General features: G+C 41.1%; 1 protein-coding gene across 1 annotated transcript in view; it reads right to left on the reverse strand.

Annotated features, from left to right (window-relative positions):
• Positions 1 to 14,359, reverse strand: part of PREP (prolyl endopeptidase) — an 82,162-nt gene extending 67,803 nt beyond the window's left edge. The window contains exons 1-6 of the mRNA XM_030267666.4: positions 14,139 to 14,359; positions 12,798 to 12,872; positions 11,870 to 12,003; positions 8,962 to 9,092; positions 5,350 to 5,559; positions 4,015 to 4,136 (exon numbers count right to left, since the gene is read on the reverse strand). Coding sequence (XP_030123526.4) covers positions 4,015 to 4,136; positions 5,350 to 5,559; positions 8,962 to 9,092; positions 11,870 to 12,003; positions 12,798 to 12,872; positions 14,139 to 14,351 — 885 coding nt within the window. The 5' untranslated portion in view covers positions 14,352 to 14,359. The remainder of the gene's footprint in view (positions 1 to 4,014; positions 4,137 to 5,349; positions 5,560 to 8,961; positions 9,093 to 11,869; positions 12,004 to 12,797; positions 12,873 to 14,138) is intronic.
• Positions 14,360 to 15,128: the final 769 nt, after the last annotated feature.

Genomic DNA, 15,128 nt, shown 5'->3' on the forward strand with positions numbered 1-15,128 from the left:
TTTGGCAAGTAAAGAGCACTTACACTGTCTGAACAGCCTCAAGTGTCCTACCATCACAGATGTGCATATGCGCCCGTGCTGCAAAAATCTGCCTGCATGATGACAAAGAACCCCCACAGTAGTCTCCTAGCCTTTCAAATTCCACTTTTATTCTCTCACATTTATTAGAAAAATCAAAGCTATTTTCTTTCCTAGAATAGGAAACTCTTTTGTAAAGGGTTGTGGGTTTTTGTGGGGATTGTGGGGTGTGGTACTGGTTTGTTGTTTTCTTAACGAAGGGAACATACAGCTATGTTTGATATTATTTTTGCTGTGGTGCCAGAAAGTCACTGAAGCTTGCAAATAGCTCCTATCACATTTTATGTTCCTGCAGTCTTTTAAGATGTTGAGGACTGGGGCATGAACTCCCTCTTACAAAGGAACCTCTTGGGACTGTCTGCACAATCCAAGCCACCTGAAGCTGCTACTCTCAGGCTGTAAAGGCACTGTTTTGTTTTCTGTTTGCACGGTACTGGTTTCAGAATCAACCAGATTTCAGAAGCCCTAATGATGAGTGATCACAGGAACGCAAAATTTCAGGATGAGGTCCAACAGAATCCCCTTCCTACATTCTGAGGCATAGGCCTGACATACTTTACGCAGGATGTGGACATGGTTATATGCGAACAACATTCTGATGTGTTCTATCCACCCACTCCCCAGGTTAGAAAACTTGCTCTAGGCATTAATTCAAATCTCTTATTCCAGGTGGGTTTTTATTCTTGGATTTTAGATAAAATGTGCCGGTATAAAGAGCACTTCTATTCTGACTATATCCTTTTGAGCCTCTGCTAACTTTGGAGTTGAAGGAGCCATACCAAAGTCAGAGAATAGGGATTTTGACCCTAGATCATCACAGCAATATATACACACATATTTACAAGCATTCTCTTTCCTAAGTCTCGCACAGAACAAAATCAGTAGCCCTTTGGGGTGACAAACATCACACACAATTTTTACTGTGGCTTTCAGCTTGCTTTTGAGCAATGAAAGCACTGAAGCATCTGGAACCTGGCTATGTAAGGAGATTATCAGTTCCCATAGTACCATGTGCAGCCACGATTACCTGCTTCTTTCTTATGAGAAAAATTCTCTGGGCCTACTGCCAGGGCTGTAGGAAGATATTCATACTAGTCTTCTATTCAAGATTCAGCCTTGACTAAGACAGTCTAAGACTTTAGAAAAATTCCCAAAGCCCTGTTTTACCCAGCAGTGTGTCTCACTTGACTGAACTGGCAATGTTTTCAGCCCTCCATGCTGCTCACTCTTCCCCTGTGGATGCTTCTATGTTGCTGTAGTGAAACCACTACAGCCAGAACACATCTGGCACAGCCTACTCATCTGTGCTCAGAATTTCATGTGTAAGATCACCTCCCTGCTTTATAACCACTGATGTTAACTGACAGCTCTAAATATAAAATCAAGAATTTAAAAAAAATTGTCAATTCAGAGACAGTGCACAGTTCTTGTTAGAAAACATGAAAAAGTGTAGTTATTTTACTGCTGGCAGAATTGGGATAGGAGGGTTCCTCTCACCCACTCCTTTCTGCTCTGTTTACTTTCCTGCTAGTACCACAGGGACTTCTCACACTACCAACTGTGAAAGACTGTTATGTAACTTATTGTTTAACTTTGAGAATAACAGTCTGTCTGCGAAAGAGAGGTATGTTCAGTCAGTCTGGAGAAGAAGCAAGAAAATGACACTTAAACAGAGAAGCATGGGAAGCTCCCGTTTTCCCGGAGTATCTATGACATTGCCAAGGTTTTAAAAATCTTCATACCAGACTGCCCTCTGCTGGGCTGTAATGCAATTAAATGTTACCCCTGCTCTTCACAACTCTCCCACCATTCTAGAATCTGTACCAGAAATGTTTATGCTTTTTCTAGGCTATGAATGAAAAGATTTGATAGCCTCTTTTTCAAAGCTGACATATCTGACTAAGAAAAACCAGATTTTTTCCTCAGAAACAACCCATTCAACTGAAGAGCTGGAAATGCATCTGTATTTCTCTGCCAACATCATTTTCAGCACCACAGATTTTGTTTAAATCACAGCATGCTTGGGGGTGGTGTTGAATGTATAATAAGGAAAAGAACCCTGAAGCTATTTGCTTGCATATTGCCTTGTAAATATATTAAGCTGACAAAATTTTACACAACCCTCTTTTGTCCTTATCAATGACCTAGTTTCCTATCTCCACTGAGAATACACACTACTCCAACTCCCTACAGCACACTTGATATTATTTTTTCTGTACAGCACACTTGATATTATTTTTTCTGAAGTATCATGGCAACATTATTAATTTTGCAGTCTCTGAAGGATCTCCTTGCCAGGTGCTTTTCACTTGCAAGTGAAGTATTTCTCTTCCTTGAATGTAGTTGCAGGACCTGCAAATTCTGTTCAAACCTATGTACGAAAGTTTAACTCTCGCCCTACCATAGAGAAACGTTTGGTACTTAAAACTAGAACACTCACACCACAATTCAACTGTTTTCACTGAAGTTTATGTAAAACATAATGTCTCTAGTTAGCAGGACTAGCAAAGCTGGTAAAATACAAACATTTTTTTATTTATTTGACATGTACATGTATATAAACACATGAAAGCATGCATTTTATAACATGTTGAGCTCTGCAAAGTTGTATTTTAAGATCTACAGCAGCATCTTCGCACCAAGGAAGTATATTCAGGACAGCACCAAACAGCATGATATTTTAATTTTTCCCCCACTACTTTGTGGTCTTCCACTTTCTCAAACACTTAGAAAAACTGACCAGAAAATTTGTTGGAATGGCCTGAAAAGAAGATTTGTGACACATTGTACAAGGATGAAACCACATTTTGCAATTGCACTGTTTTGGTTTGGGTTTTGTTGGGTTTTTTAAATTGCAGAATATTTTCTCCTGACCATTAAAAGAACCTTTCTTTTCTGGCAACCTACAGTAAAGACACTCCTAACATTTTCATGGGTTAATGTGTTGAAAAGTGACACAAACTGATGATCACATTTTTCAAGAGAGGTTCTCACAGAGAAAAGTATCTGCAGGAACTGCGTACACCAAACCAGGCTAAAACCATTTCATATTCATCAAAAGTGTCAGATAAAAAAAGAGACCAATATAGAAACAAAATGTACTGATCAAACGTAGTAGGCAGGAGAGTACAGAGTATTACAAGTATTCATCCACAGGGGAAACGTCAGTTCCCTGATAAACAGAAAGACCATCACTACATTCCAGCAGCACTTCAAGTAAGTGCACTCAACTGCACATCGCTAAATCTAATATGGGGAATAAAACACATTAATTACAAAAGGCTTAGTGGGATTTTGCACTATATAGTAGTAGTTCCACAAAGTAAGCTTAGGAAATCAATTCAATTTCAAATAACACAGTCTGTACCATATGTGTGTTGATAAAACTTGTAGGAAAATTTAGAGTTCTCCAATTATACATGGAGTATTAACAGATTTTGACCTGTATATCTCCATTCCTCAATTATGTAGAATAGATATATTTCTTTTTCAGGGAAGACACTGCAAAGTTAAATATAGCCAAATTAATATACAGCAGGGAATATCCAGACACGCTGGCTATTAGAATAAGCTTTTTGTGCAGGAAGTAGAAGCTGGGGCTAAACACTGACCAAGAAGAAACAAGAACAGCAACACATTGTCCATTAAACCATCTTCTCTGTCTTGGAATATGTATCAGACAGAATGACCTCAGTGAAGAAAAAGGGTATATGATTGTCTCACTGCAGGCTGGAGGACTGATTTAAAACAGATTAGGCAGTCTTATTTTCAGGAATTCTTAATCAATGATTCTTAGTTCAATTGTCAACTCTACAACACTAACAAAAATCAAAAAATCAAAATAACAAAAAAAGTTTTCAAATGAATATCCACTATCAGTTGTTAGAATCTGAAAAACAGAATATGATAATGGTAAAGCGCAGGATGCTACCATACCTCAGCTCCCCCCATCCATTTTGGTTCATCAGGAAATTCAGCACATAGGATATCTTCTGACTGGTTAGTTCCTAATACGTGATAATACAGCTTTTGATGCAGATTAGTGGAGGTCTCAGTGCCTAGTAAAATGCAGATATTTAAACCAGTAAGTTCTCAAAGAAATGCAACAACCATATGAAAGCCTTAGAAACTTGTATATCCTTTTGTATAAAAAAGAGAAATTCAGAAGAGAGAACTAGGAATGTTCCAAGCTACAACCATTCCCCTCCAAACAAACACCATCCTACTAAACAAGATAAAACTTCATGCTGGAAACCTGCTTAAAAGTAACCCTTTCCTTTTATTGTTGGCAATATCATTTCAAGCTTTGCTTTCCAGAAATAAAAGCAAGCAAAGCGAAGAAAAACAAGAATTTCTGCCACCCTCCAATGGCATTTTCATTTCCATTTCACCCAGAGCAAGTAAGGGGAGATTTACTGCTAATTAACATTCCTAGAAACCTTCATACTTCCATTTGCTGAAAATATAGAAGTGATGTCTTTTAAAGCACTGTATGAGGCGCCACTTGATTTAATTTTTTTAAAAAAATCATTCTTGCAACATTTTCCAGCACTTCAGCTTTTGAACTACAAACAGGAGGTAAAAAAAAACCTCAACAAAACAAGGTTGATGTCTATCTTGCAAGTCTGGCAAAATTACAGGCTTCAAAAGCAAATACAGAGGCAAAAGTCAGGCTCTCTCGTGTTTAATGAAGAGCACATCTCGAGAAGAAACTTTTCAGTAGCTCTGCCTTACAATAGAAGCTGCTAAATTCCTTCCCCAGTGAGGCTCCTCCACAATTTATCCCACTTTGTGCAGTGCTCCTTGAATTTTGCTAGCATAAACATTTCGTTTTGCTTTGCTGTGAACCGCACATGAATTAATCTGGTTGAACAAAAAAAACCTTATGTCTCACATTGCTACTCATCAAAGTCTCCTAAAGCAGTTTATCTATGCCCACACAAATGCTTAAGGGGAAAGATCTAAGTAAGCTTCCACCAGACATCAAATTCTAGCCAACACCACCAACAATATGGAACTTAAGTAAATCATCCCAGAGAAAAATGGAGCAGCAAACTTTCACGAGAAAAAGAGAGGCAGGTAGACAAAAAGTGACTCACAGTAACTGAACATAGGCTTTGGTGATACAAGCCATAATTTCATCTCTAATTGCACAACCAATACAGCCACTTATCTCAATATAGATTTGTAGAACTAATTATTTCTTGCACCAATTCACTGCAAAAGTGATTTTGCTTCCACATAGTATGCAATCAGAATGGTAATACCTACCATCACTTTTCCCATCTTGTTTTGGGTAGCAGTTATAGAACATGCCTTTTCCATCATGGGTCCATGCCATGCAACTGAATTTAACTCTCTCCAGTGTATCTGGGAGATCCTCATGACCTTCTACTTTCATAAACTTGATAGTAATCCAATCAGAGCCACTAGAACTCAGGCCATATGCAAAGTATTCACCATCTTCACTGAATGCGTAACCTAGGAAAAAGGAAACAAACGAAATGAAGAGAGATTAAATTGGGATGCTAGTTAAAGAAACTGTTCACCAAACACTAAGAGAAGGTTTATTTTCTAAAAACAGTGCAAGACACTACATCTGTTATCACTTGAGATTCACACCATTTTCCAGTCTCTGTGGACTTCTTAATTCACAGATCCAAGTTTAAGCACAGAAGTGTATCCATGTTCAGTAACACAACTTATGCCCGAACAATTATGGTTTGAATCATATTTATTCTACTGCCCTGAGCTTGGCAGGAAGAGCCAGAAAATGAAAATGAACACAGGTAGAGAACTTGAGTGAAAGTTTAAGGAAGAAACAGTACCAAAGAAGCTAAAAAAGATGCAAGCTATCTGAAAGTACCCTGAAATAGTGTAAATACCACTTAAAAATGGAGTCACTGAAAACTAGACCCTTTAAAACCCTGAAAACTGAAGTAACTGGGAAACTTTACCACATTAGCATGCAAATGGTTAATTACCAGTATTCTCAGCTAAAACCTGTGATATATATTTCATTTTATCCAAACAGTGATGAATAAAAACCTTCCATTGTAGATGATGAAGATCAAATTCATGCTTGCAAATCAAGTCAAGCGAAGAGACTGAAACGGAATTATCATAGGCCTGTACAGACCTGAAAGTAGCTACCAAAAAATGATCTAAGAAAAAGTTTAATTTCATAATCATGATAGTTTTGAGAGGCACCACTGTGCCACATCAATATATTCTCTCTCATAAGAATGTAAGAGTGGCAATTCTGGTTCAGAACAAAATTCCACCTAGTTGTCCTCAGGAGTAACCACAATGTGATACCTACACAAGTAGGAACAACCACGTAATCATGGAATGGTTTGGTTGGAAGGGATCTTAAAAATCACCTAGTTCTTACCCTCCTGTTGTAGACAGGGACACCTTCCACCATACAAAGGTTGCTCAAAGCTCTGTCTAACCTGGCCTTGAAACACTTTCAGGGATTGGACATCCACAACTTCTCTGGGCAACCTGTTCCAGTGCCTCACCCTTCACAGTAAAGAATTTTTTGTAATATCTAATCTAAACCTATTGTCTTTCAATTTAAAACCATTCTCCCTTGTCCTATCACTACATACCCTTGTAAAAAGTCCCTCTCCAGCTTTCTTGTAGGCTCCCTTTAAGTACAGGGAAGTTACTATAGGGTCATCCCATAGCTTTCTCTTTTCCAGGCTGAATAATCTCAACTCTCTCAGGCCTTTGTCATAGGTGAGGTGCTTCAGTCCTCTAATCTTTTCACAGACTCCTCTGGACTCCCTCCAACAGGTCCATGTCTTTCCTAGAATGGGGGCCCAGATTTGGATGCAGTACTCCAGGCAGTCTCACAGGAGCCCAATGGAGAGGCAGAATCCCGTCCCTCGCCCTGCTGGCCACGCTGCTTTGGACACAGCCCAGGATTAAATCAGCTTTCTGGGCTGCAAGCTCACATTGCTGGCTCATGTCCAGCCTCTCACCCACCAGGACTCCCAAGTCCTTGTTAGCAAGGACACTCTCAATCTCTTCATTCCCCAGCCTGTGCTGATACTGTGCAATGCAAGCACAAGAAAAACATGCAGGAATAAATGCAAGAACAATGCATGCACAGGTAATATTTCCCTCAAATATTCTTATCATCTCAAACCATTTTCAGTTTAGCAGAATCGTTTCTAATCAGTAGATGGCTAATACTCCTGAATGTTTCCTTTCCCCTTGATTATGTGCAGCTTGCCTTTTTCCACCACCAACATCCACTGATAAGGGGTTATACAGATCTGCTTCTTGCAGCATGAACCATCACCTTCTTCTGTTTGCTTGGGACCTGACTCCCATTGCCTTCATTTGATATTCCCTCATTCTTGTAATAAAAAAATCAATTCTTATTTCTTCTCTCCATCCTATTGTGTGCCACAAACGGTTCTGCAGACCTCTAATATACTGCTAAATTGTCTTATTTTCCCAGCTGATTAATCCAGGCATACTCAGTTTTTCCTTTGATTGTTCCTATTGCCCTCCTCAAACCTGTATTTCAGAGCCCCTTTTGAGGTGAGGAGACTGGGACTAAATTTAATGTTCAGTGGTACAGTATAATCTCCTGAGTTGCTAATGTAATGGTGTCTCCTTGTTTTGTTCTCTATTTCATAGAATCACAGAATCATAAAAGCTGGAAAAGACCTCCAAGAGTTCAACCTTTGACTGATCACCACCTTGTCAACTAAATCTCAGTGCTGAGTGCCACACTGAGTTTTTCTTGAACACTTCCAAGGAGAAATTTCTTCCTGATGAATAAATTGGTATTTGATATACTTGTTCAGCTTCTACCAAGAACCAAATTGACATTTTCATGGAATTATACATTACACTCCAAGCTTTGTTCCCAAGAGGTCATCATGAACTCAAGAGTTCACTCCATCCATTCCTCCATAAATGAGGTTAGGATTGTTTGTCCCCTGTGCATCACTTAATTTATCTGCACAAATACTTTTACCTGTTAATTTATTGTCCATTTATTATTACTAAGGTCTTCCTGCACCTCTTCAGTCATTCTTCAGCCAGGAGTAACTTTGTACTGTCACCAAATTCAGCTACCTCACTGCTCACTCCTTTTCTAGTATGTTCAGTATACAAACACTGAAAATCCTAGCACAGTCCCTGACAGGGCTTTACTGGTGATTTCCACTTGACAGCCCATCAGTTCTTCCTTTCCCAGCCCTTAAATCAATTAATAATCAAAACCAGGAGTATTCTCTCTTGTTACACAGCTGTTAGATACACAGAGATTACATGAATGCAATACACACAGATTAAGGCAGAACTTCAACATAAAGAGGCCATATTGATTCTTCTCAGCCAGGTCACTTTTAGAGAAACATTCACTAATTCTGATGGCTGTTTTTATTAACTGTCCTTGAACAGACTTAGAGGACTTTTAGGTCCAAGAGTCTGCTTCTAAAAATGAGCAAGTAGGGACAGTGAAAATTGACAGCTAAGAGAAGTTACAGCCCTAGTAAACACAAACAATCTTATGATCATAGAAGTTAATGCTATGTTCCTTCACAGTCTCTAACTTGTTGGCTTGTGTTAAAGCTGCAAAATACAATTTAAAGAGAACTAATCAAGATAAATACATAAACTTTTTTCCTTGCTAGGGACAACGTCAAGAGCTGCTCATATTTCATTGGAAGCCTGTTACAGAGTTGTGAAAAAAAGCATTGGGAAACTGAACCAAGTTTATTGTGGATACAGTGTAGATTTAGAAGTGTTCTTCTGACACACAGTACAAATCCACATAAGGCTATTGTAATTACTTAAGATTAAATTTTCAACTTCTGCTGAAGACTGAGACTTAGCGGGAACTGCTGTCTCACTAACCTCGTAAGGCCACGGTGCCATCATCAGAAAGCTTATTTGGATCAAGAAAAACTTTGGCATCAGCATCTAAGGAATCTTGTACATATAAAACTCGCTGATTCTGGAGCCCAGTATTGTAGAAGTGAAAATACCTAAAAAGAACACAAGAGGGAAAAATTGAGTAGGAAGAACACTGATTGTCAGTTAGGCAAACACAAAGAACTTGTATGAAGTTATCATGAAGTGAATAAAAGACAGATGAATAGGTTAGGGAAACGCAAGTTTCACAGCAGAGTAGGAGTCATGGCTAGGATGCATCCAAAATATCCTTTAAAAATAAAAGCTGCATTTGCCACAGTACATTTCAAAGAATTCTAAGTATACTATAAACTCCACATAACTGTCTATGTTATCACTGGCAGCTGCAGCATTTTTCTGTTACAAGTACTGGCACAGGTTCCCATCCCTTATGTTCTCAGCTTCGTCATTCATGCAGCTGCTTTCATTCCATACCAGGTGACAGACTTATGTTCAAATCAAACAGAACCAAAACTGTTTGAATATCCCTACAAATGTGTGTTTGAAAAAGTTGTAGGAATAGAAAAATACAGAGCTGTCTTTAGTGAGTGCACTCTTCACATCGTAAGACACTACAGAGCTCACAGAAATTAACACCCATTTTCAAGTGCTTTACTACACAAACTCGTGACTTAAAGAACCAGGCAGCAGCTTCACCTGGGGGAACAGGAGAATTTACAGAGCAACATTCAAATCTAAATATAAGTTCATATATTCCCTAAGACTGACAAGTACTTGGGAACTTGGTAAAACCAGAAGAGGAAAATATACTCACAAAGGCCTGGTTAACAATATCAGCTAGTAATATGTTCAAGTAATAACAGTAATGTTCAGCAAGTGCAAAACTGGATGATTAAAAGAAGTAGAAGAAAAAGAAAAGTAATTATCTATTTGATCAGCCATTTTCTTGCCAATTTCACCTCTGCAATACTGAGCAACAAGCTGGGAAGCAAAGGTCAAGCAATGAGACAGACACAGCACCTCCCTGGGCACCCTTCCTTTCTGCAGACTCTACAGAACAACTCTTTGGATACTGTCCTTTAGCAGCTATTCTTCATCAGAAAACCAGAGCAGTCAAATGTAAGGATTTCTAAGTGTCATGAGAAGTTCAGAAAATTCTTCAAATAGAATAGTTCCTTACCCCACACCTTACTGAGTGTTATTTGATTTGGTAGAGACCTCTTGATCGCCTCAAACACCACAACATAGGGCTTTTCTATTCTATTTGTATTATATTTGAACCACTCAAATTTAAATCCAGCACATGCCAAGAAATTGAGTACCACTCAGAAAGACTAAAAAGACATCTATTAAAGTCGAAGTAAAGTGTCATGAATTACAAGCACATCAAGCTCCTGGCACAAATGTTCTTCCTGGAGGACAGTCAGCTGCATTAAATTAAGAATTTGTATCTGCTAGCAGAGACTGTATTTATCACTGCCATAAGACCTCCTGCAACCTTAAGCCTTAACAGCACTGAAGGTAACAACACCCAGACACGTTTGCACTGCACAGGGAGAATAGGTCAGAGAATCCAAAGCAGTCACTGACCAGACCTGGTCACCTGCTACATCTGCATGAGCATCACATACAAACTAACAAGCTGTGCCTGACTCACTCAGTAAGGCATACTTCGCCAGATGCAGCACAGTCCTAAACAGCTCCACTGCTTCTGGGCTTAAACCTCACACCTCTACACACTGTCATGGATATGGCACAACTGGCATGTTGTGCCATATCCATGACAATTAAAATCCACATCAAATCCACCAACAGCTTGGTTCATATGGGTATATGGGTTCACTCTCTACCATACACCTTCACCAAACCCCACACAGTACAGAATTTCCCTCCCTTAGTAGTGTCAGTGCCTTCTTCACAACACAGATCATGAAAACAAATCCCTCTCAATATCTGTGTAGAAATATTAAGGTAACAAGATATTCTCTCTTTCTCATTATCTGTGGATGGTGGGGAACACATACATGGCATACCTGGGTGCCCGCTCAACAAGGACAAAAATTGAAAATATTGAAAAAGATTATCTGTGTTTCCCACAATTAAGAGTGGCTGGTTGTTTTCACTACCTCTTTTTCAACTGCTGAAACAATCTTCAGATGTAGTTAAGGCCCTTTACTCCCTTTCCCTAGAAGCTAGCTAGTGTTTCTAAAAGAGGTCACATTAAATTCAGCAGCTGCAGTCTCCAGATCTTGGGTAAGACACAGAAACACCACCTCTTCACTTAGCCTAGGGATATGAGTAGATTACTCACTGGAATATAGCAGGATATCTTTGTTTCTAAGAAAACACTTGCTTTAAGTCCTCCAAATGATTTTTCACATATACCCTGCAGCTACAGGAACAGTTTGTCACAAGGGAATTCCTACTGCTTTTCACTGGCTATGACTAAACAAAAAAAGCCTACCAGCTGCTCAAAGAATGACCAATGTAAGAGTAGTGCTCTAGCAAATATGTGAAACAGAGCACACATGACAGGCTTATGCTGTTTGCAGACAATGTGCCTTTAACTATACTGACAGTAACCAAGCCTTTCTGAAAGGAACTCCTCCAAGCCTTACTTTTACAAAAATTATTCTACAAAATCATCTGGGTTCTGATAAACTCACAAATTCTTCTTATAAAAGAAAAGCCAACAAAAGAAGATAATATGATTGGGAACTGAAGAGAGTGAAACACCTTGTGCTCTCCATCATGCAACCTCATGTTAACATTGGCTTAGTTTTCTTCACAACTATTAAAAAAAATACAAATATAATTTGTTTGCCTAATTAATAGTTGCTTCTGACTTGCTTCACATTCATCACCACCTCAAAAGACATTCCTTACATACCTTTTTCCTTTCTTGAAGTGGCAGCTGTACTTAGGATAATCATAAAGTTCAGTCATTCGTTCTTTGAACAGTCCTCTAACAGGACACTGCTCGAGAAAGGGTACTGTGAGCTTGTTCTGAGCTTCCACAAATGCCTGAAAGAAAACAATCAAAAAAATATAAACTGAAGCAGAAATTCCCATTTTCTACAGAAAACATTCTCAGATGCAATGCACCACAGATATCTTTCCACCATATAGATTACACAATGTCACACATGAATAATCCAATATGCTTATTTGCATTATGCCACAATTCTTTAATAGGACTCAACTTGTATCTTGAATAATGACTCTCCAGATCATACACTGGGGTAACCAGCCAAGAGACAAGACAGTCCTAAAAAAACAAAACCCAAAACAAATCCCCAACAACCAAAGAAACTCTAAACAAATAAAAACCCAAACAAACAAACAGCTGCCCTTGACTGGTCCAACCAAGCACACATAAGGGGAAAAAAAAAGTTAATGCTTCTCTTCAGTATGATACCACCACCTTGAACATTCGAACTGGCCAAGAAAAATGGGGGCAAGATAAGCATGGGTTTAGTTTTAAAAATTTTAAAAATACCAAGTACTTCAGACTTTCACAGAACCATAGAATGGTTTGGGTAGGAAAGGTCCTTGAAGATCATTTAGTTCAATGCCCCTGCTATAGTCTGGGACATTTGCCAGTAAACCAGGTTGCTCAAAGCCCCATTCAACTTTTCCCAATTAAAACACAGGGGCAAAATAATGGCATTTTGGTGCCATGAGATATCACATGAACTTTGTTCATTATAAAAGTTTTCAAAATGTATTTGCAGTTGCTCAAAAGCAGAGTACCAATGCATCTGGTCTATAAGAGACAAGCATGTGAAAGCAGCCATTCCCATGCAAAGAAAGGTTACCTTTGTCTCTTCACTATCAGGATCTTCAAGCCAGCAGTATGGATCGCTGATTTTACATCCATGGTAATCCAACACCTGAATTTATAAAAGACAGTAATTAAAAAAAAGACATACACACAAGCAAACTCTATCCATCAAGGAACAATAGTCAGCATGATGAAGGGCATCTGGAGTTTCACAAAAGCATACAGTGCTAAGGAGCAAAGACAGAACCAACACATTGCTCAAAGGTAGGTCACTAGTATTACCAATCTTTGGTGATGGCACCACAGCAGCACAATAATTCTCAGAAAAAAAACACAGAGCACCAGAAAAATGGTGAAATGCACATAAATTCCTTCCACGAGATAGATTAGTAAGCAAAAAAGAAACCCCACCAACCAAACCGAGACCCTTAAGGTTTTCAAGCCAAATTATAAAACCCAATTACTCAATGCATCCAAAGCATGGTTCCTGGTTACACAAACGGTCTCTGGTTTAGCCCTCCCTACTGCTGTTGCCCACAAATATGTGCATAATGTGTATATATATAAATCATAATTTAAAAAAATCAAAAGCCCATCTCCAAAACAACAAACAAAACAAATAAACCACAAAAGATTAATCCACGTGGTTGAATTTACCTGCTTCCTTCCTCCAGTACTTTAAATAAGACTAGATACCTGCTACTAGGGTTTGCAGCCAGTCAAATAGGAAAATAAATACTTCAGGATTTTTTCCAGCTTTGGCTCATACCGGCAACAGTTTGGTATAAATGCAATGTAGATCTTTCCTGGCCGGTGCACAATGCACAGTGGTTTGAGGAAGGGAAAGAAAATCGAACCCACTTTAGCCAAACTTACACTGTAATCCCTTGTGTATCCAGATACAGTGGAAATACAAGAAGATGAGACTATGTTACAGATGTGCCATCCTATATAAATAGACTATTTGTTCCTCTGCTGACGCTGCTGCAGCCCAGCCGGAGGCCTGGGTTTCCCTGGCACACGCACCGGTACCGAAGCTCCGGGATGCGCGGTGCGGCCGCTGCTCCCGCACCCCCGGTCCCGCCGCCCGCCCCGGGCCGGCTCCGGCCCCGCGGCCCCGCACATGCGGGACGTGCCCGGAGGCACCGGCGCGCGGGCCCCAATCCCGCCCTGACAAGCGCCGGCACCGCCGCGGGCCCCGGGCGCGACAAACCCGAGACCCTCTGCAGGGAGCACGCCGGGCGTTCCGCGGCCGCAGCCGAACAAAGCCCCGAGAGCCGAGGCGGCCCCGCGGGGAATGGCGAGCCGGGTGCCCCGCGCCCGGGCCCGGCGGCCGCCGCACGCCGGGTGCTGTCCCGGCCAGCGCCCTACTCACGGCGGTCTCGTCGCGGTACACCTCGGGGTACTGGAAGGCCGGCATGGTGGGCTGCGGCGGAGAGGGCCAGGAAGCAGAGGAGGCGGAGGAGGAAGAGGAGGAGGAGGAAGCGAGGCGCGGAGGCGGCCGCGGCGCTAGGGCCGTGTTTCGGGTTCTGGCAGCCGCCGGCAGCAGGCGCGCAGCGCGGCACAGGCGCAGCGCCGCAGCCGCCATACGGCCGCCCCCTGCCGGCGCAGCGCGCCGCCCGCGCAGCGCCCCCTGCCGGCTCCCGCCGCGCGCCATGGCGGCGGCTGAGGGGACGGCTCCGCCATTGCAGTCCCGCCGCCCTTGGTCTCTGCTCCCGGTCACCGTGCTCCGGCGTGGCTGTGTACCCAGCTCCACCTGGCTTTCATCCTCCTTATAGTAAACCTTTGTTTAAAAAAAAAAAAAAAAAAAAAAAAATCGCAGGTTTTCATTTTTTTCCCACTCGACTCCCCAGCCTTGGCCCGCGGTGAGGGAAGGGGCTGGGGTCTGGCTTGCAGAGGTCCGAAATCAGAGCTGATTCCTAGGTGGAGTTGATTCTTTGGTTCTAATTATGTGACTCAGGCAGCTCAAACACAGGTTACAGAATCACAGAATCGATTAGTTTGGAAAAGACTTCTGAGATGATCAACCTGTTACAGAAGACCACCTTGTCAAGAAAAGCATGGCACTATGTGCCAATCTTTTCCTTAAAAAACTTTAGGAATTGAGACTCTACCACCTCTCTGGGCAGTCCATTCCAATGTCTAATCACCCCTCCCGTGAAGAAATTCCTCCAGATGTCCAGCCTAAACCTACACTAGTGCAGCTTAAGTCTGTGTCCTCTCATCCTGTCACTGGTTGCCTGGGAGAAGAGACCGGCCCTCACCTGGGTAGAACCTCTTTTCAGGGAGTTGTAAAGAGTGATAAGGTCACCCCTGAGCCTTCTCTTCTCCAGGCTAAACCTGGCTTGGTCCGCTCAAACCTTTA

This window comes from Taeniopygia guttata, chromosome 3 (assembly GCF_048771995.1).
Source record: "Taeniopygia guttata chromosome 3, bTaeGut7.mat, whole genome shotgun sequence".
Taxonomy (NCBI): domain Eukaryota; kingdom Metazoa; phylum Chordata; class Aves; order Passeriformes; family Estrildidae; genus Taeniopygia; species Taeniopygia guttata.